Source organism: Elgaria multicarinata, chromosome 3 (genome assembly GCF_023053635.1).
Source record: "Elgaria multicarinata webbii isolate HBS135686 ecotype San Diego chromosome 3, rElgMul1.1.pri, whole genome shotgun sequence".
Lineage (NCBI taxonomy): Eukaryota > Metazoa > Chordata > Lepidosauria > Squamata > Anguidae > Elgaria > Elgaria multicarinata.
The window spans coordinates 5,327,481-5,348,912 of record NC_086173.1 but is presented as its reverse complement, the minus strand read 5'-3'; the positions used below and the strand labels follow the sequence as shown (position 1 = coordinate 5,348,912).

The window sequence follows — 21,432 nt, the reverse complement described above, 5'->3', positions numbered from 1 at the left end:
TACTTAGAGTAGAGTAGACCCATTGAAATTAATGGGACTTAAGTTAGTCATGACTCATTTATGTCCTGTTCATTTCAATGGGTCTACTTTAAGTAAGGCTGCAATGGATGCAACCTAGTGGGTGCTGCCTTTGACTTAGCCAGTCCTGACACCAAGTGACAGGCTTTTGGTCAATGGAAGCCTTAACGGGTCTGGGCCTTGGCAATTCTGGTGCCAGTACAGGCTGGCAAATAGTTCATGGAGCCTCGCAAGTGGGGCATGATGGCCACGCCCTTACCCCTAAGCCCCAAACATCCGGTAGTCAGAAGTATTCTGCCTATGAAATTGGTGGTTGCATTTTTGGCTACAAAAGGCGCGTCTCTTCTTTCACCCCTATACTTTTTGCTCATTGCTGCCTTCTCTTCCCCGCCGTGTCCATGCCAGGCTCCTGTACAAAGCCATTGATGCCAATGCAGAAAATGAAGGGCCCATCTACAACTACCGGGTGGAGATCTCCATCTTCTTCATTGTCTACATCATCATCATCGCCTTCTTCATGATGAATATCTTTGTGGGCTTTGTCATCATCACCTTCCGGGCTCAAGGAGAACAGGAATACAAGAACTGTGAGCTGGACAAGAACCAGGTATCTGTCTTTGCTGTATTGGTGGGAAGAACTATTTCTTCTTCTACCACAAAGAATATTAGTTTAACCCAACATTAACTCAATAACTTCTGCAGTCAAGTTCTTTGCCATTGGCCACCTTCAGTGAGGATCAAATTACTTCTTTTCCTCTTTGTCTTGCCCGTCACATGGAGAAGAATATAGTAGCAGTCCCACAATTCCTTGCATTGAATAAAGGAATGTGGAGATTATGTTATTGCATTTCTACACAGTCCAATAACCGAAGCGCTCTGGGTGGTTCACAGCAATTAAAACCATAAAACACAGTGCAGTAAAATTTAATGTAAAACTACAGTATAAAACCAAAGCAAAATCCAGCACCAGTGTAAAGATTTAAAAATACAATAACTGATTTAAAAACCATAGAAACTGAAAGACTAAAATGCCTCGGGAAATATGACGGTGGTGCCGAAAAGACCACAAGACGGGCTTGCTGTCTCTTAAAAGGACAGTCATCAGCTGTATTTTATATTGTATACAATTTTATAATATTCATTATATTGTATTTTATTCTTTTGAATATTTGTATTGTATTTTATATTTTTAACTGTTCTATGGCATTTTAGTTTTTTTAACTGTTTGTAATCCAACCAGAGAACATTAGTTATTGGATGGATTAGAAATGCCATAAATAAATAGTCAACAATTCTTTGCCAGGTGGGCAAAATTAGTGGGGTTGCAGTCCAGAACTGTCTGCAAGGTGTCTTCTACTACCATTTCTGTTCTGAACCAGTGCCTGGGCACGGTAATGGACTGGATGAGGGCTAATAAACTGAAACTCAATCCAGACAAGATGGAGGTACTGTTAGCGGGTGGTTCTTCTGTCCGGCGAGGTGATGTTTGCCCTGTCCTGGACGGGGTTGCACTCCCCCTAAAGGATCGGGTCTGTAGTTTGGGGGTGCTCTTGGATCCAGAACTGTCACTTGAGGCACAGGTGAACTCAGTGGCAAAGAGCACCTTTTATCAGCTTAGGTTGATATACCAACTACGCCCTTATCTGGACAGAGATAGCTTAGCTACAGTTATCCATGCTCTGATAACCTCTCGTTTGGATTACTGCAATGCGTTATACGTGGGGCTGCCTTTGAAAACGGTCTGGAAAATTCAACTGGTGTAAAACAGGGCAGCACGCTTACTAACAGGGACTGGCCGACGAGACCACCTTACGCCAGTCCTTTTCCAGCTTCATTGGCTGCCAGTCCAGGTCCGGGCCCGATTCAAAGTGCTGGTATTGACATTTAAAGTCCTAAACGGCTTGGGGCCAGGCTATCTGAAGGAACGCCTCCTCCCGTATGTACCTGCCCGGACCCTAAGGTCATCCTCAGAGGTCCTTCTCCGTGAGCCCCTGCCAAAGGAAGTGAGGCAGGTGGCTACAAGGAGCAGGGCCTTCTCTGCTGTGGCACCCCGGCTGTGGAATGAGCTCCCTAAGGAGGTTCGCTTGGCACCTACATTATATGCTTTTAGATGCCAGGTGAAGGCCTTTTTATTCTCCCAACATTTTAACAATCTATAAATACATTTTAACTCAGTGTTTTAAATTTGCAATTTTGCATGGCTGCTGTTTTTATCTGGTTGAGCTTTTATATTGTATTTTATATTATGGTTTTATACTGTTGTTTTATACTTTGAATGGTTTTAATTTTTGTGAACCGCCCAGAGAGCTCCGGCTATTGGGCGGTATAGAAATGTAATAAATAAATAAATAAATAAATAAATAAATTTCCTTGTGGGATGCATGCTGGATAATAATTAGCTAACTCCAAAGTAGCCCCAATCAACCCTATGGTGGCAAGAGCACATCCAATCATAGTGCCAGTGCTTCACACGGTTTGTGCAGATGCACAATATGTGCAGTAAGATGGCGGCGGCGGCAAGACAACTAGCCGCCTTGTGGCCACAATATTGTACAGCTGTACGACCTCCCTGATAGTAGACCAAGCAATGTCAAAAGTACCAACTTGGGGCTGCTGTAACAATTTCCTGAAGGTCCAGTTATCCCTGTTTCTCCTGCCTGAGCTGTGGGCAGCTTTCTGAGACTTCATGAAGCAGTGGTGATGACTAAAGAAGAGGTCACAGTGCAGGGGGAGCGGTGATGGTCAGAGGGCTGAGGAACCAACACTGAAATAGAAAGGGAAAGGCTGACGGTACTGGGAACTTGATGTGGATTTTGGTGCTGAAAGAGGTGCTTTGCTAGTAGCCATGCAATGGGAAAATGGTTCAGGGAGCTATGGCAAAGACATTAAGGTAGCGCTTTCTCCATAAGATGGGTTCAGGGAGCTATGGCAAAGACATTAAGGTAGCGCTTTCTCTATAAGATGGGTTCAGGGAGCTATGGCAAAGACATTAAGGAAGCGCTCCCTCTATAAGGGGTTCAGGGAGCTATGGCAAAGACATTAAGGAAGTGCTCTCTCTATAAGATGGGTTCAGGGAGCTATGGAAAAGACATTAAGGTAGCGCTTTCTCCATAAGATGGGTCCAGGGAGCTATGGCAAAGACATTAAGGAAGCGCTCTCTCTATAAGATGGGTTCAGGGAGCTATGGCAAAGACATTAAGGTAGCACGCTCTCTATAAGATGGGTTCAGGGCACAATGGCAAAGACATTAAGGAAGCGCTCTCTCTATAAGGGGTTCAGGGAGCTATGGCAAAGACATTAAGGTAGCGCTCAGGGAGCTATGGCAAAGACATTAAGGAAGCACTGTCTCTGTAAGATGGGTTCAGGGAACTACAGCAAAGACATTAAGGAAGCGCTCTCTCTATATGATGGGTTGCTTCATCCCTGAGACCTATCTCATCTCTGTTGCCAATTTAGGGCATGGACCATGAAGACTGCTGGGATGAGCTTCTGTGTGGGCTGTTGAAGGGGGTTCTTGAAAGCTAGGGTGGTTTCCTTCACTCCTCCTCACCAGCTGAATGTCTTCCCTCCTCCTTTCCACAGCGGCAGTGCGTGGAATATGCCTTGAAGGCCCAGCCGTTACGGCGCTACATCCCCAAGAACAAATATCAATACAAATTCTGGTACATGGTCAACTCCACTGGTTTTGAGTACATCATGTTTGTGCTCATCCTGCTCAACACCATTGCTCTGGCTGTACAGGTGAGAATGGCCGGATGACAAGCGAGAAGAGTGGGTGAGGAGACATTGGCGACGGATGGCAGCTAAAGCCAAACTAAACAGGGGGTGGCATAGTTTGTTCTTCATTTTCCTGCTCTGCCAGTTAGTTTCTGTGTGGCGCAGAGTGGTAAAGCAGCAGTTTCTGCAGCTGAAACTCTCCCCACGGCCTGAGTTCATCCCAGCGGAAGCTGGTTTCAGGCAGCCGGCTCGGGTCGACTCAGCCTTCCATCCTCCCGAGGTCGGTAAAATGAGTACCCAGTTAGCTCTGGGGGAAAGGTAATCACGGCCGGGGAAGGCAACGGCAAACCACCCCACTGGGGGAAAGGTAATAACGGCCAGGGAAGGCAACGGCAAACCACCCTGCTATAAGGCCTGCCAAGAAAACGTCAGCGAAAGCTGGCGTCCCTCCAAGAGTCAGTAATGACTCAGTGCTTGCACGAGAGGTTCCTTTCCTTTCCTTATCTCCTTTAAAGCCCTACATGGTTTGGGTCAAGGCTACCTGTGGGATCGCCTTCTTCCATACAATCCACCCCGCACACTCAGGTCCTCTGGAAGAATCTACTTCAGTCTGCCAAAATTAGGCTGACAAGTATTACCCAGAGGACCTTCTCTTCTGTTGCTCCCAGACTGTGGAATGGCCTGCCGGAGGAGACTCGTCAACTTAACAGTCTTTTAGCATTTAAGAAAGCTATTAAGACGGATCTCTTCTGGCAGGCCTACCCAGTGGAATTTTACGATGTTTTAATAATGTGTACTATGTTTTTAATCAATTTTATGTATTTATACTTATGTATTTATGTTCCCTGCCTCGATCCATATGGAGAGGTGGGTAAGAATAATAAGAGGCTGGGCCTTTGAGGGCGGAGGGACTTGTGTAGGAGAAGAGTTTATGGGGGCAGTTATTTTGGTATGAAAGGAGACTTATCCCAAGTGGTGAATATAAGAAGGTGGGGTCCAGCTGCATGCTGGAAGGTAGAGCCACTATGAGACAGGGGTAGACATGTGTGGCAGGATTCCTCCCACAGCCTTGCTTTGCCAGAGCTATGGCCAGTGAAGTGAATGGCAAGCTTCTTTAGGACTGAGGCCCCAAAGGCACACCTATGGAAGGGACAGGACAATCCATGATCTGAAATCAAGGCATTATTCAATCCAAAGAGAAGGCAGTAGTGATGCCAGAGGTGGCACGGTGGCTGGAGAAGTCCAGGTGGGGCCCAGTAGCAGCCTAGGAAAGTAGGTGATGAAGACAAGGCCAAGTTCATGGGCCATGTCCTGGCAGACCAGCCGCATTCCTATAAATTACGACTGGTGGGAGGGCCTCTAGTTGCTACCCAAGCCATGCAATCCGCAACAGCGCCCAGCTTGAGATGCTGACCCACCCAAGACACTTCTACCTGTTTTCTGCCTTGTCTCCTTTTCCAGCACTATGAACAGTCCCAGCCCTTTAACTATGTCATGGACCTGCTCAACATGGTCTTCACAGGCCTCTTCACTGTCGAGATGCTGCTCAAGATCATCGCCTTCAAGCCCAAGGTTTGGGAGTCGGGGGAGTTTGGGATTCTTTCCTCTGCATCCCGCAAATGATGATGAGGTTTCAAGTTCAACTCCAGAATCCTGGTGTTGGGCTACTTTGCCCAGAAGTACTTTACCCCCAATTGAGCCATTACCCTTGCAGAATTTGAGCATTTGGTTCTTGTTTCAGTTTTCTGCATGAATAATGAACACTTGCTGTAATAGAGCAGGTCATAGGCAAAATCCTGACACGAGGATTTTGTGGGCTCTCAGGCCAAGGCCCCTTTATCCTAGAAGAGGCTGGGCGTTCAGTTCAAGAATTCTCTCGCTTTGCTCCTGATGTCCTTGGTTGCTCTGTGCAAAAGCAAAGATGGAAGTTGTGGGCCATTTGCCAATCTTCAGTTCCTAATAAAGGTCTCACCTTATCCATCTTTGGAGCAAGGCACTAGCAAGACCGGCTAAAGAGGAGCAAATGTAAACCTCCCACGTGAAAATGCCCTTTTGTGGCAGGAATCTAGTTCAGGGATTTATGGTGTTTGCAAAGGCAGGCATATTTTTCTTTGCATGAGATTCTGAAAGCTGTCATATCAGTGCAAAGGAGCCTGCTGGTGAATCACTCGCCTTCTGTGTTTCAAGGTAACATTTCAAAGGAGAATAGGGAGGCTTGGAAATGGGCCTCTCTGAGCCCATTGGTACCAGTAGAGGTTTTCCACCATTTTTTAGCCTCCGTAGGTGTGGGTGTGAGTGAATTCAAAGGGGAAAAATCAGCTAGATGGGAATGTTTGAACCTCCTCTACCTGCATGTGGTGGTAAATGAAAGAGTGGGGATCATGTCCGCACCACACATTGAATGTAGTGTGTGGTTTAGCCCACACGTGGTACCCTTCAGTAGTCTTTTTCAGTGGATCTGAAAAATTGCGACAGGACACAAGGGAGCAGCAAGCTACATGTAACATGGATTAAGCCTGAACAGTAGAGGACTTTCTAGGTCAGAACATCACCTTGAACTGTGCCCAGAACAGAGCAGGGAGCCAGTATTGTCATTGGTGCATGTGTATAATGCAGTCCCAAAGCACCCCATTCCAGTTAGGAGAAATGCCAGGTGATTCTGCTGAGATTTATATAATGTTGGAAGCCTCTGGAAGAGAGGTGGAGGGAAGAGGACACGTGGGCCTAGCTGTGGGGCTTTTACAAGGATCCAGGCGGGATCGGTTCCAGGGCCCCTTTTTTCTCTTCCAGCACTACTTCTGTGATGCGTGGAACACCTTTGACGCTCTGATCGTGGTTGGGAGTGTCGTGGACATTGCTGTCACTGAAGTCAATGTGAGTGATCACCGTCATGACATATGTCCCATAAAGTTACCTCGGTTTTTCTCTTCTTGTGGCAGCTACCTATGCGGGGTTGAGGCACATTTCCAGCAAAGCTGTTGGTGGGGCTTGAAAGTGTTGCAGTATACATCTGGTATGGCTTGAATGCCCTGAACGCTTCAATCTTTCTGCTGAATGTATAACTCAAACATGTAGCTCCACCGCTACGATGGAGGCTAGAAACTTGCTGAGAGAGAGATCAAAATTCCAACCCAGATACCAGCTTCTGTTCCAAATTTTACATATGCACAATGCAGGAAATGAAACTGACTTATTTTATTTATTTATTTATTTTATTTAAGGATTTTTATGCCGCCATTCAGCCAAAAAAGGCTCTCACGGCGGCTTACAAAAGTATTTCTTGACAGTCCCTGCCCACAGGCTTACAATCTAAAAGACATGACACAAAAGGAAAGGGGATTGGGAGGGAGGAGGAGGAGGGGGGAAAGGAAAGGAAATTCAGGCACTACAATCTTAGTTGGAAAGTTCAGCAGTTACAGGTGACAGCAGGAGGGAGGGGGCTCTCAGCTGAAGCTGGACCCAGGCACGGTGGAGAGGTGCCTGGCTGCTGCTTCCTCCCTCACTGGTGGCCTCTGCAGAGACAGTTGGTAGCAGGAGGGAGGGGGCTCTCAGCTGGAGCTGGACCCAGGCACGGTGGAGAGGTGCCTGGCTGCTGCTTCCTCCCTCACTGGTGGCCTCTGCAGAGACAGTTGGTAGCAGGAGGGAGGGGGCTCTCAGCTGGAGCTGGACCCAGGCACGATGGAGAGGTGTCTGGCTGCTGCTTCCTCCCCCACTGGTGGCCTCTCCAGAGACAGTTGGTAGCAGGAGGGAGGGGGCTCTCAGCTGGAGCTGGACCCAGGCACGGTGGAGAGGTGCCTGGCTGCTGCTTCCTCCCTCACTGGTGGCCTCTCCAGATACAGTTGGTAGCAGGAGGGAGGGGGCTCTCAGCTGGAGCTGGACCCAGGCACGGTGGAGAGGCGCCTGGCTGCTGCTTCCTCCCTCACTGGTGGCCTCTGCAGTGTCAGTTGGTAGCAGGAGGGAGGGGGCTCTCAGCTGGAGCTGGACCCAGGCACGGTGGAGAGGTGCCTGGCTGCTGCTTCCTCCCTCACTGGTGGCCTCTGCAGTGTCAGTTGGTAGCAGGAGGGAGGGGGCTCTCAGCTGGAGCTGGACCCAGGCACTTAGTGTAAAACATCCTTTTTACAATCGCCCATGTCTTTGTCTTTTGTTCATCCATCTATGCATCCATTCTGCTGTTTGTCTCTCACCTGTTCTCCTCCGTGCTGCTGCCTCATTGGATGTTGTGAAATGTGATCCTGTCTTCACCATTGTCATCGTTGTCATCCTCCTCCTCCATCATGGATCTCATTCCCTTCGTTACCCTGCCTTAGAATGGAGGTCATGTCGGAGAGGTATCTCACCTGTGTTTCATCTCAAGATGTTTGGGGCTGTGGAAGGGTTGACTATGGTGAAGCTGTGTGTACACAATAGACAAATCCATAAGGTAGTCAGTATATGTTGCAGTGGTTCGAGCAGCCTTCCCCATCCTGGTGCCCTCCAGAAGTGATGGCATCAACTCCCACGATTCCTAGCCAGCATGGGATCATGGGAGTTGCAGTCCAACATATTTTGAGGACACCAGGTTGGAGAAGGCTGGGATAGAGTGCCAGTTTAGGTCAAGGGAGGCCCTGGTTCAAATCCTCACTTGGCCATGAAGCTCACTGGGCGACCCTGGTCCACTCATTATCTTCCAGCCCAACCTACCTTATAGGGTTGTTCTGAGGATAAAATGGGGTGTGCGGACAGCTGTGTATGCCACCTTGAACTCCTTGGAGAAAAGGTGGAATACGAATATAATGAATAAGTGTCTGCAAGAGGTGTAGGTTTGGGGGTAACTAAGCAGACTTGTAGGAAGGCGTGGGGGTATTGATGTAGCAAGCCTGGATGTTTTGGGGTTGCATGTGGTAATGGAAATGGCCTACAGGTTCAGGGAAATAGATGGAGATGCTGTACATGAACATGTGTGCCTAGCCGTGAGTGTGCTGTTCTTGGGGCAGTGCATCTGCCGTTGGCTAGGAGTTGAATCTGATGTGTGGTCACCAGGCTGGGCATGGGTCAAGATGGGGGCAGGTGGGGCAAGGCAGAGGTGAAGCCAAGCAACAGCGCACAAGGAGCAGCAAAGGCAGAGTTTTCCACTTGCCCAAACTAGGCAGCAAGACTGACCCAGAAACTTTTATCACATGACACGTTCTGGGCTATTGGCTGGTGTGGTTGTTCTCCCTGATGTACCCTCCTTCGGCCAGCACTGATCAAAGGCTGGGACCCCACCTGACATCCATGAACTGCTCTCAACTTGGGTCCTGACGCTGGGCCTATATCTGGGTGAATGAACATTGTGTTTGTGTGGGGCAGTGGTGGGGAAATTGTGGTCCTCAGATGTTGCTGGACCGCAACTCCCATGCTCCTTCCCTCCCTCCCTCCCCCAGCTCGTGTTTTGTTGCTCACGGATGCAGGGGAAAGGAGAGTAGCATGGTTGCCTAGCAACTGCAGAGCACTGTTCCCCTTAATCCTGGACCAATGAAACGCCTTCACTTGAGAGAAGATGTACCAGCTGTCCTCAGTAGTGGACTGGTTGCTCTGCCCTGCAGGGCAGATGTTGGGGGCATCTGCCTCGTTTACCTTAAGCATCCTCAGCCCTGTCATTGGTGGATGTGTGAATATGGATGGTTGGGATAACTTAAGTATTAGCTACAAGAGCTGTGTGGAACCACTATGGATAAGTGCAGCGTATTTCCAAGCCCTAGGTGCTTCGGGCAGGCAACAGGAAATGACCACCATGTGAACTTCTGGAAACTGCTGGCCTCTGTTGGAAACTGTTTGCTGGGCTAACTGAACCCTGGTCAGATCCAGTGAGGCAGTTGGGTGGATTTAATGTCTGTGCACCAAACTGCATACACACATTTACGTTCGAGAGAGTCCTTTTGCATGAACATCTGGTTTCTGTCTCCACAGAGCTCAGAGGACAGTTCCCGCATCTCCATCACTTTCTTCCGTCTCTTCCGCGTGATGCGCCTGGTCAAGCTGCTCAGCAAAGGGGAGGGTATCCGTACCCTGCTCTGGACCTTCATCAAATCCTTCCAGGTCAGCAGTTTTCCCGGAAGGAGAATGACCTTTGCCTCTCGTGTGGGTCTGAGACCGTAGATCCCAGTGTAGATCCTTAGACGGGAGGCAGAAGAGCATGCTGGGAAACATGGAATGTCTGTGCAGCTTTCGATAGGACATGTTGGGTATTGGGCTAAACCAGGAGCCCTTGGGCCTGGCAGCTGGGTGGATAGATGCACTCCTCCAACTGCGCTGTGTTGATTCTCCCTCCAGGCTTTGCCATATGTTGCCCTTCTCATTGCCATGATCTTCTTCATCTATGCTGTCATTGGCATGCAGGTGAGCAGAGGACCTCCAACCCCCCCCTGCCCCCATTCCCCGGTGCTTGCGAGAAGCCAATCAGTCCATGCATGGCTTTGAGTGACTCGTGTGCTCAGTCACAGCTGTGAAATGGGCTTCCTGGAACGGCGATCCTTATCGTGCAAGCGCTTGGGCACATGCTTTAAAAACCGGGATGTGCTTTAAAAACCGGAATCTGGCTTCCTTTAGCTTGAGCCTGTTATTCAGAGTGCAGGACACGGAATAACGGGCTCAAGCTAAAGGAAGCCAGATTCCGGCTGGACATCAGGAAAAACTTCCTGACTGTTAGAGCAGTGCGACAATGGAATCAGCTACCTAGGGAGGTTGTGGGCTCTCCCACACTAGAGGCATTCAAGAGGCAGCTGGACAACCATCTGTCAGGGATGCTTTAGGGTGGATTCCTGCATTGAGCAGGGGGTTGGACTCGATGGCCTTGTAGGCCCCTTCCAACTCTGCTATTCTATGATTCTATGATCAACGAGTGTGTGCAACAGAAGTGCATTGGTGTGGGCGTGTGTGGCTATGTATGGATATATTGTTCCCATCAGAGCACCATGTACGTGTTTGTAGCATGCAGGTTAAGCAGGTGATGTCTGTGAGAAACGTACGGGAACATCCGCTTACTCCCATATCTGGGCAGGGCTTGGATCAAACGCGCAGTAGCCAAAAAGCCAGATCTTGCTGGGTCCTTGAAGCATCAACCGGCTTCTCGCCGTACCGTAGCTCTAGCACCACGGAGCTGTTTTTCAGCCTCCGCTCCTATATGGGGGGGGGGGGAGTTGGGAGGAGGGCTGAGCTGCTGGCATTCCAGTTTGTGTCAGAAACATGCAGCCTCGGGAATCTATTCATTGCATCTTGGCACGGCCCTGAAAGAGGCTCCCTTGCCTTTCAGACCTTTGGCAAAGTGGCCATGCAGGATAATACACAAATCAATCGCAACAACAACTTCCAGACCTTCCCGCAAGCTGTGCTGCTGCTGTTCAGGTATCTCTTGGGCCCCGAATTATCCGGGGGCTCTTTTCCTTGCTTTTAGCTCACTTCAACCTGGGAACACATCAGAAATAAAAGCAAGGGCTGTTATTTCAGAATAGCGGAGAGGTGAGAGAAGGGATACAAAGGTACATGATGCCCGACCAGGTAGACCCTTGGTCTGATCCAGCAGGACTCTTATGTTCTTAAAAGTAAGGATATTTGTGGTTATTTCTTTTTTGGATACGTCAAAATAATGGCAGCAGTGTTGTCAATGCAGGTCGAAGAATCTCTCTCCCTCCCTCTATTACTATTATTATTATTATTATTATTATTTATTTATTTATTTATTTATTTATTTATTTATTTATTTATATAGCACCATCAATGTACATGGTGCTGTACAGAGTAAAACAGTAAATAGCAAGGCCCTGCCGCATAGGCTTACAATCTAATACAATCTCTCTCTCTCTATCTCTCTGGCCGGATCTACACTACTGCTTTAAAGCGCTTTATAACAGTTTTATAGCGCTTTAAAGCAGTTAAAGCGCTTTATAACTGTTATAAAGCGCTTTAAAGCAGTAGTGTAGATCCTGCCTCTCTCTCTCTCTCTCTCTCTCTCATACACACACACACACACACACCCCTTTTGAAAGCAAAATCATTTATGCCTTGGACAAACATACGCCCATTGAATTCTTTATCACAATCACTCAGTTGTAGACTCATCGAGTTGGCCAACATGTGTAGGTGTCCCTGAGGAATAACCTTATGTGGTTCTAGATCGGTGGGTAACTACCTCCCCCCTCTCTCCGCTTCCTAAAGGCCATCCCCAGCCAAACCGCATGAAGGCTATGGGTGCCAACTCCCCTCCCCCCCCCACTGCAGCAGGGCTTGCTCTGAGCTCCAGGTGGATGCCTTCATCCTCTTCCTTCACCTGCCATCCCTCCAGGTGTGCCACGGGGGAAGCCTGGCAGGAGATCATGCTGGCCAGCTTGCCGGGCAAACGCTGCGACCCTGAGTCTGATTATGAGCCTGGGGAGGAGTTCACGTGCGGCAGCAACTTCGCCATTGTCTATTTCATCAGCTTCTTCATGCTCTGCGCCTTCCTGGTGAGGTCCTGCAACAGGGCAATGCCTGCCCAGCCCTCTGCCCTCATCGGTGGCAGCCAGGCCCCTGACACAGGGGCCCAAGTCCTAGCCTTTCCAGTCCTCCTGGCCATTGGGGTGCCTGGGAGGTTTTGTGCTAAGCCTTGCTCCCTGAAGGCCAAAGTAGACGTTCACGCAGGCAGTATGTGAGCAGTCCCTCCACGTGGTTTCTTCGTTTTGTTTTTATTAATTGGACCTTCCAGTTTTGTATCTCAATTCTATGGCAAAACTGAAAGTGGAGACAGTGGATCAATAGCGAATCAGCAGCCTCATAGAAAACCTCTTAGGTTCAGGCTGTTGGCCTCTGAAGTCTTGCTCTTCCTGCCTGTCACGGGCACTTTGGGAGCATCCCTTGACTTCTTTCTCACCCCTCCTAGATCATTAACCTCTTCGTTGCTGTCATCATGGACAATTTTGACTATTTGACCCGAGACTGGTCCATTCTGGGCCCCCACCATCTTGATGAGTTCAAGAGGATCTGGTCAGAGTATGATCCGGCTGCCAAGTAAGACACACAACTATTTTACCTGTAATACTAGTAAGTCCTATTGGGAATAAACAACCGGATTCCTGGATCTGCCAGCAGTCCTGGAACTTTCCTGTGGAGGCAGCAGAGAGCGTTTTCACTTCCCCCTGTCTGAACAAACTGCAGAGAGCCAGTGTTGCAATGTCCTGAAATCCCAGTTCCTACCACTAGAGGCAATAGCAGGGCACCAAAGCAGGGTAACTACTTTAATACCCTGTTTCCCCGAAAGTAATACATCCCCCGAAAATAAGACCTACTTCCAGCTTTGCCTCTCGCTGTAATATAAGGCATCCCCCCGAAAATAAGACCTTTTTTTTTGTTCAACAATAAATGTGTACCGTATTCTTCTTCATGGAAAAATAAGACATCCCCTGAAAATAGGACCTAGCGCATCTTTGGGAGCAAAAATTAATATAAGACACTGCCTTTTTTCGGGGAAACAGGGTATATGTTGCATAAAAATTCTATTTGGAGCGGTCCCTTCCTGACCCAGAGGGGTGGAGCTTGAGGACAAGATGGTGCTGGTCCTGCCTGACTCGGATCTTTTTAAGAAGCACATGCCACTTCTATTATTATTATTATTATTATTATTATTATTTATTTATTTATTTATATAGCACCATCAATGTACATGGTGCTGTATCCTAGATTGCCACTGTTTGGAATCCCAGTGAGGGAAGCAGTGTCCATTGAGAACCCAACGATGGCCATGCTAGCTCGAGGTTATGGGAGGTGTAGTCCAAAAATCTGGATTGGGGGAGGCTGACATAAGCCAACAAAGAAATCATGCTTTTATTCCTCCAGGGGGCGCATCAAGCACCTTGACGTGGTGACCCTCCTACGCCGGATACAGCCTCCCCTGGGCTTTGGGAAACTCTGCCCCCACCGAGTAGCCTGCAAGGTAATTCTAGAGACCGCCGTGAGTGGGTGACTTGGGACCTCTCTGGCTAGGAGAATAAGGTCCAGTGGGAGAGTCCCAGCACCACGTCCTGGGACCTCGCCCTTGATGCCTTCAGTGGCTCAAGAAGGGAGTCGAGTCGAAGGGCTTACAGTGGGGGAGGCGCTAGAGAGGGGAAGAGACAGGCTCCTTGGTTCAGTGCATTTGTCTCCGCAGAGGCTGGTGGCTATGAACATGCCCCTCAACGCAGATGGGACAGTCACCTTCAACGCCACCCTCTTCGCCCTGGTCCGGACGTCGCTTAAGATCAAGACAGAAGGTGAGGTGTGCAGGACGGTTCTTGTGGCACTCAGTGCAGGCTGGTGGCTTCAATTTCAAGGGGGTGGTGAATCCGCTCTGATTTCCTGTCGGTAGTCTAAAGGAGCTATCCAAGGTGCTGAACCTATTTGGTGGGGGGGCTTGGGTCCAGCACCTTTCTCCACTACCCTTTGCTCTATTATTATTATTATTATTATTATTATTATTATTATCATCATCATCATCATCATCATCATCATCATCGCCCCATAGCCGAAGCTCTCTGGGCGGTTTACATAAGATTAAAACATTAAAAACATTATACAAAATATAAAACCATAAAAACATACCACAGGCAATATACACAAGAGCTTACCTTTAAAAACAACTATAAAGCTGTCAGCCAAACATAAAACCGATCCGGAATCGGTTAAGCCCATCACGTATTGCTAAACGCCTGGGAAAGGACAAAAGCCTTAGACCTGGCACCGTGAAGAAAGCAATGTTTTGCTGCACTACATCTCCCATCATCCCTGACTATTGGCCATTCTGGGTGGGGCTGATGGGAGTTGCAGTCCAAAACATCTGGAGGGGCCCCAGATTAGGGAAAGCTGCTGCAGGCCGTGAAGTCAGCTGTCCAAACCAGAAATCCTTGCTCCCTCCTAGGTTTCCTTCTCCTAACTTTACACCACGCCCCTTTGGCTTGGCTCCACCCCCTTCACACCTTTCGTTTCTAAAGGCAGCCCCCGGTGGTGCCTTTGGGTACTACAGCGGCTCCCTCCCGCAAGGATCTGGAAGGTAGCTTTGGAAGTCTCATTCTGCCCCCGCTCTTGTAGGAGACCTGGATGTGGCCAATAAGGAGCTCCGTGCTGTCATCAAAAAGATCTGGAAACGGACCAAGCCCAAACTGCTGGACGAGGTGATCCCCCCACCCGAAGGTGAGTTGCCCCCTTGGCCCAGCAACTCATCCACCCTCTCCAGATATCGCTAGAGTGTCAAGAGAGACGTGGGTAGGGGGGCGGGGATTAGAGACCATGTTGACTCAATGGGCCCTTTCAACACCCATGGGCCTTGGGGGCAGCGGCCAGCTTTGCTAGGAGGCAACATCGATCAGGATGGACATTGCAAATTGCTCCTGGTGCAAGATGGAGATCAGCTTCGGAAAATCAGAATTTCATCTGGATGGTGAGAGCAGCTATGTTGTTCTGTTGCAGTGTAAAAAGCAGCCCAGTCCTAAAAAATGTGGCCTTTAAGGGGCCGCAGGACTCCCTGTCTTTTGAAAACTAGCCTGCCTGTTTGCATGGAACTTTGTAGAAGTGTTGCTGCACTTAAACCTTTTTCCCTTGGCAGAGGAGGAAGTCACTGTTGGGAAGTTTTATGCCACCTTCCTGATCCAGGATTATTTCCGGAAATTCCGTAAGCGGAAAGAGAAGGGGCTGCTGGGACCGGACGGGTCCCCGAGCAACTCGACGGCCTTGCAGGTGGGTTTTCCCATTTGGGGACGGGGCTCTTAGCTGGCTGAATGGACAGGGAAGGCCGTGAAGTTACGGGAGCGGCTGATCCTGTTGTTCTGGTGCCTCTCTCCCATTCAGGCTGGGTTGAAAAGCTTGCAAGACCTGGGCCCTGAGATCCGCCGGGCAATGTCCTGCGACCTGGTAGAAGAAGAGGAGGAGGAAGCCGAGGAAACCGTGTGTGAGGAGGAGACAGTGACCTACAAGGTGAGCCTTTGGCCTAGTATTCTCTGAGGTGTTCCACCTGCTCCCTCAACAGAAGGGTTACAGGACTGATTGCTCTTCTGTATAAAAATAGTGGCCTGGTTCAGACAACACGCTAAACCACAAAATGGTTAATAGAATGCATTCCCTTAACCATTTTGTGGTTAAGCAGCATGGTTTAGTGTGTTGTCTGAACCAGGCCACTATCTTCACATAGAGAACGTGGGTTAGGGAGAATGCTGGCCTAGGATTCTTCTGTCTGACACACTAGTTTTCTATCTGCAGGGAAGACTTTTGTATGAAGGAGCATAGGAGCCCTTATCTACACTCTGAAGTGGGGCAGGCCAGGCACAGGCTGCCTCGCCCCCTAATTGGTGGTGGGAAGAAGTGGGGATGGGGGTCCTTGATGATCATGGATGACTGTCTCAGAGCCTACAGCATTTTGTCTACTGGGGTTTTAATGGGTGGGCTTTGCTTCATATTCACAGCCAAACTGAAGACCAAATCTCACCTTGGGAAAGATTTGCTTGTGTGTGTGTGTGTGTGTAAAGGGGATAAATGTGTGTGTGGTTCAGCTCATGCTATTGTTTTAGCAAGTTAAGGCAGTGGGCACGAAATCCACAAAGGAGATGAGAGGGAGCCCTCAGAACAAGCTGAATGAAATCTGGAACTCCGGGCACCACACGCTCCTTGTTGTTGTCCTTTTGGTTCTAATTAGATTTGCTGCTGTCCTTCAGAGGCCTCAAAGGGTGGCTGACGATCAGGTGCGGAAAGAATTTACAGGGTGATTTTACATTAAAATTGGTGGAGAGCTTCTTATTCTGAAAGGCAGATCCTGGTTTCTGTTCCTTGAACTTTCCTCCCAGAAGGCTTAGCGCTAAATGCAAATGAGAACTGTTTCTGCTAGCCAGTTCTCTCAGTTTTTCCATACCTGCTGTTCTGTGCTCAAATTGGAAAAAGCTGCTACTGAGTTTCTGGGAGAGCAGATTTCTCTACAATATGTTGCTTTGAAATGCAGAAGAGGAGAGGCTGTGAGGCTGTGAGATAACTTGGGGGAGGGAAGAAGAATTCTGTCTGCAAAGCAAACCCCCTGTTGTACTTCTAGCCTGTCAGGGCCGGCTTTGGAAGTTGGCAGGGTCAGGTGTTTGCTGAGACCCCAAGGCCAGCAAGGGCCCACCATTCCTCCTCTGCATGGAGTACCCAAGGAAGTCACAGAGAGTGCGAGAAAATTATCTTGGTTTGCATTCCATCCCCCTTCGAGGTTCAGGGGATCCAGTGAAGGTCCTTTGTCCCAAGTTCCTGAAGACAGCACTACATGTAGCATATTCGTAGCTAATTAGCTATGTAGCATATTCATAGCTAATTTCTAAAAGGAGAGATGCTATAGCTCCAGATATAGAAGTCTACTTTCCGTGAGTCACGTGGCACTTTGCACATGCTCAGAGTCACTCTCCGCTTTCCAATTAGTTCACATTTCCCCAGCGCGGAGTCTTGACATTGCAAACCAGCCCTCCTATTCATCTCAAATTAAGACCTGATGGAGAAGGGTGACCCTGCTTTAGGGCAAGTGCTGAATTAGTTGCCCTCCACGTACCTTCTCTTCATTAGCGAATCACTTCAAACATTATTTTTTCCCCTTATACCAAGAGAATTTCCACGCAGGGAAAGCTCTATTAGGAGGAAGCTGACGTGATGAGGAAGACTGAGCTTCACACACTGATTTGAAACCATCAGCCAGAGCTTTGGCTGCAGGCCTTTCGTCCTCAGATAATGTGTGAAGTGATCCGAAGACCACAATGGGGGGCAGGAGTGCTGTGTTCCAAGGCGTCTGTGCTTCCTCCTTCCCCCCAGAGCTCGGAGGCGTTGTACGGCAGTGCCCCCGACCACCATGTCTCCGCCCCTGCGATGTCACCAGATCAGGAGAACAAAACGGTGATGAATGGCCTTGTGGGCTCCCGGCACCCCTCAAGCGTCAGCCTCTCCCACATGACGAACGGGCCGGCCCACTGCGAGGAGAACGGCGGAGGCAATGACGAACCTGCTGAGCTGCCCGACCTTCCCACCCGACGCAGGACGAGCAGGTGCTGAACAGGGCAAGGTTCTGGCCCAGGAAAGGGAAAGGTGCTGGGGATCTCAGTGAGGTGTGGTTGGGTGGGGAAGGCAGGGGTTTGGATTCCACAGGCCCTCACCGCCCCGTGTATCTGTCCAGACGGAGCTCCGATGGCAGCTGCATCCCGCCCACGGTGCAAGAAGAAGCCACGCACACCGAGGATTATGGGGAGGACACCTCAGTTGAGCAGGGATACTACAGCCGGGAGGAGGACTCTGAGAGCCTGGCCTCCCGCGACAGGTAAGAAAGCACGGCAGAGCAGCTTTGGGCATGACACGGGTCCTATTAGCAACTTAAGGGTCCAGTTCCCCATTGGTCCAGTCGATATCTCTTTGGAGGAATGCCTCGCTCTATTCCTATGCCATCATCACTGTCCCTAGGGATCGGGCAAGGAACTGCATCGTTTCCTCCAGTGGTTCTCAACCTTCCTAATGCCGCGACCCTTTAATACAGTTCCTCATGTTGTGGTGACCCCCAACCATAAAATTATTTTCGTTGCTACTTCATAACTGTAATTTTGCTACTGTTATGAATCGGAACGTAAATATCTGATATGCAGGACGTATTTTCATTGTTACAAATTGAACGTAATTAAAGCATAGTGATTAAGCACAAAAACAATATGTAATTATATATTGTGAAATATGTGTTTTCCGATGGTCTTAGGCGACCCCTGTGAAAGGGTCGTCCGACCCCCAAAGGGGTCGCGACCCACAGGTTGAGAACGGCTGATCTACACCTTAACTGGAGCCGTGTGGCACTTAATTTCCAGGAAAGTGGCATCTGCGCCCAATATGCTAACAGGATCACAGTGGCACTGTGTGACAGTGGCCTGGTTCGCACTATCGCTGCAGCCCACCATGGCTTATTTAAGCCCTGACGAGCTGCAGCACCTATGGGCACCAGCTTGAGGCCCTGTTCAGATGCTACGCTAAGCCATGGTGGTTAAAGCATTTTGTACTAAACATTAAGGCTTAGCATTGATGTGAACCATTCCTAACCACGGTGGCTACCTAACCACAGTTTAAACTCGCTCACTAACCATTTGCTGCAAAAAGGTTCGTGGCCTAACAGTGGCTCAGCATGTTGTTTGAGCCACAACTTGTCATGTGGTCCAAAACCAAGCGAGAGGGGTTGTTGGAGAGTTAAACAGCCCTCAAATAAACTGCGATCTGTTATAAGGTTAGCTTTGAGTTGTTTATTTACTTATTTATTTATTACATTTATATACCGCCCCCCAGCCAAAGCTCTCTGGGCGGTTCACAACAATTAAAAATAGTAAACATTAAAAGTCTACAAAAATTTAAAAAACATAAAAACAGTATAAAAACAACAGTATCCATTTAAAAAACAACAATTTTGGGGTCCATTAAAAACAAACTTAACGTTGTTAAATGCTGTTAAAATGCCTGGGAGAAGAGAAAAGTCTTGACCTGGCGCCGAAAAGATAACAACGTTGGCGCCAGGCGAGCCTCATCGGGAAGATCATTCCACACTCGGGGGGACAACCACTGAGAAGGCCCTCTGCCTTGTTGCCATCCTCCGAGCTTCCCTCGGAGTAGGTACTCGGAGGAGGACCTTAGATGTTGAGCGCAGTGTATGGGTAGGTTCATGTCGGGAGAGGCGTTCCATCAGGTATTGTGGTCCCAAGCCATGTAGGGCTTTATAGGTTAAGACCAGCACCTTGAATTGGGCTCGGAAACATATAGGCAGCCAATGCAAGCGGGCCAGAATCGGTGTTATATGCTCAAACCTCCCTGTTCCAGCTATCAATCTGGCCGCCGCATTTTGCACAAGCTGCAGCTTCCGGACCGTCTTCAAAGGCTGCCCCATGTAGAGGGCATTGCAGTAATCTAATTTGGAAGTTACCAGAGTATGGACAACTGAAGCTAGGTTATCCCTGTCCAGATTGGGATAACCTCTGCTGCCTGGATTTGGATGACACAACAAGCCATGGCAACCCCCAGTGGGGGTTGAATATTCAAAATGGCCATTCCCCCACGCCACAACCTACCTGTGGCGCTTGTGCGAACTGACCCCCGATGTGGACAATAAGGGATGGTGGCAAATTCCTTGCGACTGGCATCCAACCCAGGCATTTGAGCAGATGCCCCCAAAGGTGTGGGTGGCTGAGGTTCCCCCCATACCCACCGTTACCACAGCTAGAGCCATTGAGAACAAAGGCTGGCTGGGATTGTTTCCGAGGGATGTCATTCACGTTTGCGTGCCTCTCATCCTGCAGGCAACCGGCTCTGCACAACCCTCAGCCCCGCCGCCGCCACTGGGATAACGGCTACGGCGGCTCTTTGCCTCTCCCCTCCCGGCGCGTCAACAACGGGCTCATCAACGGGACGCTGGACGGGAGGCAAACTAAGCGGCGGCGCCTCCTGCCTCCCACGCCCACAGGTCAGCCCGGGGCGGCTCAGGCTTGGCTGGGCCAGGGTGCTGAGAAGGCGCTTGCATTGCGTGGGGTGGGTGGGCAGGTTTGCAGGCTTGAAAGTCCCCCTTCCATTCCCCCCCCCTCCCCGGTGAGGAAAACAAAGCTCCTTGCAAATTGAAAACTAGTGTGTCAGGGAGAAGGAGAGTTCAGCCTAGCCTTCTCCTGGACATGTGTCCAGGAGCATTTAAATATTTGACCACCCTGCTCCTCTCACCCAGTCTGAAGGAATACAGTCCTGAGGTGGGTGGCGGAAACATGAGGTTTATCAAGAACTTGGTTGTCGGTGGGCTGAATTTGGGGGGTCCTAAGTCGTGTAGGCCTGACCTAGGGTCAGAAGAACACCAGGCCTTGGCTTGGGCACAATGCTGGGGCCTAGAAGGATTTCCCTCTCTTTCTGGGACTTCATGTCCTCCTCACAACCCCCAGGCCCAAGTCCAGTGTCTCAGGCCAGGGATCCCTTGCTCTTTCCGTCAAGCTGCAATACAAAACCCTGGTTCGCGTAGGAGGCCTGCACTTTGAGAACCGAGTGCTCACAGCAGCAGGACCTCTCGTCTCGTCTCAAGGACCAATGTAGACCGTCAGTAGAAGCAAGGGGTGGTTGTACATCTGGCAAGTGACAGTGTGTGGTGGGCGGTGGGCACTCTGCATTTGCTTCGGGGAGGCAAAAGCCGTGCAAGGCCCTGCCCTTCACAGGAGGAGCTCTTGTACCTCACCCACTGCAGCAGGCTTGTACGTACGCCCCTGCGTGCCAGGGTCTCCATGTACTCACCTGCGGAACAGATGGGAAGGTGGTGGGTTGGGGCGAGAGCAAAAGGTTGAATTAAATCTGGAAGCAGGATCCAAGTTTTAGACATTTGGGAAACTCAGGATCGTAGGGAAAGCCTGGAGCGAACTGGATGGACTGAGGGTAAACTTTGGGGCCAGGTGATCTACCTTTTTATTTTCCCGCCCTTTTGAACCGCCGTAGGGTTGTTTTACCTGCCGCCGCTTTATCTGCCGCCCTTCCTGCTTCCTGCTTCGTTTTATTGTTGCGTGACATTTTATGCTGATGTTAACGTGTTTTTTTCCTACTTTAAAAGGTTGGGTCGAAGGGTGGAATAGAAACTGTTCAAGTAAATGAATAGTTGGGTGGTGGTTGGATTCAGATAAATGGAGGGCAGGGTGGGTGGACGGGGGACGGAACGTGCTTTGTGGCAGAGGGTAAGTCACTCTCCTC

At 49.5% G+C, this 21,432-nt stretch overlaps 1 protein-coding gene across 1 annotated transcript in view; it reads left to right on the top strand.

Annotated features, from left to right (window-relative positions):
* CACNA1F (calcium voltage-gated channel subunit alpha1 F) overlaps window positions 1-21,432 on the top strand; it is an 84,514-nt gene that overhangs the window by 58,673 nt on the left and 4,409 nt on the right. The window contains exons 27-44 of the mRNA XM_063118931.1: window positions 424-625; window positions 3,601-3,759; window positions 5,197-5,307; window positions 6,526-6,609; window positions 8,043-8,063; window positions 9,664-9,792; window positions 10,027-10,092; window positions 11,006-11,097; window positions 12,035-12,194; window positions 12,608-12,735; window positions 13,561-13,657; window positions 13,871-13,973; window positions 14,788-14,889; window positions 15,302-15,432; window positions 15,544-15,669; window positions 17,518-17,747; window positions 17,876-18,016; window positions 20,019-20,182. Coding sequence (XP_062975001.1) covers window positions 424-625; window positions 3,601-3,759; window positions 5,197-5,307; window positions 6,526-6,609; window positions 8,043-8,063; window positions 9,664-9,792; window positions 10,027-10,092; window positions 11,006-11,097; window positions 12,035-12,194; window positions 12,608-12,735; window positions 13,561-13,657; window positions 13,871-13,973; window positions 14,788-14,889; window positions 15,302-15,432; window positions 15,544-15,669; window positions 17,518-17,747; window positions 17,876-18,016; window positions 20,019-20,182 — 2,246 coding nt within the window. The remainder of the gene's footprint in view (window positions 1-423; window positions 626-3,600; window positions 3,760-5,196; window positions 5,308-6,525; window positions 6,610-8,042; window positions 8,064-9,663; window positions 9,793-10,026; window positions 10,093-11,005; window positions 11,098-12,034; window positions 12,195-12,607; window positions 12,736-13,560; window positions 13,658-13,870; window positions 13,974-14,787; window positions 14,890-15,301; window positions 15,433-15,543; window positions 15,670-17,517; window positions 17,748-17,875; window positions 18,017-20,018; window positions 20,183-21,432) is intronic.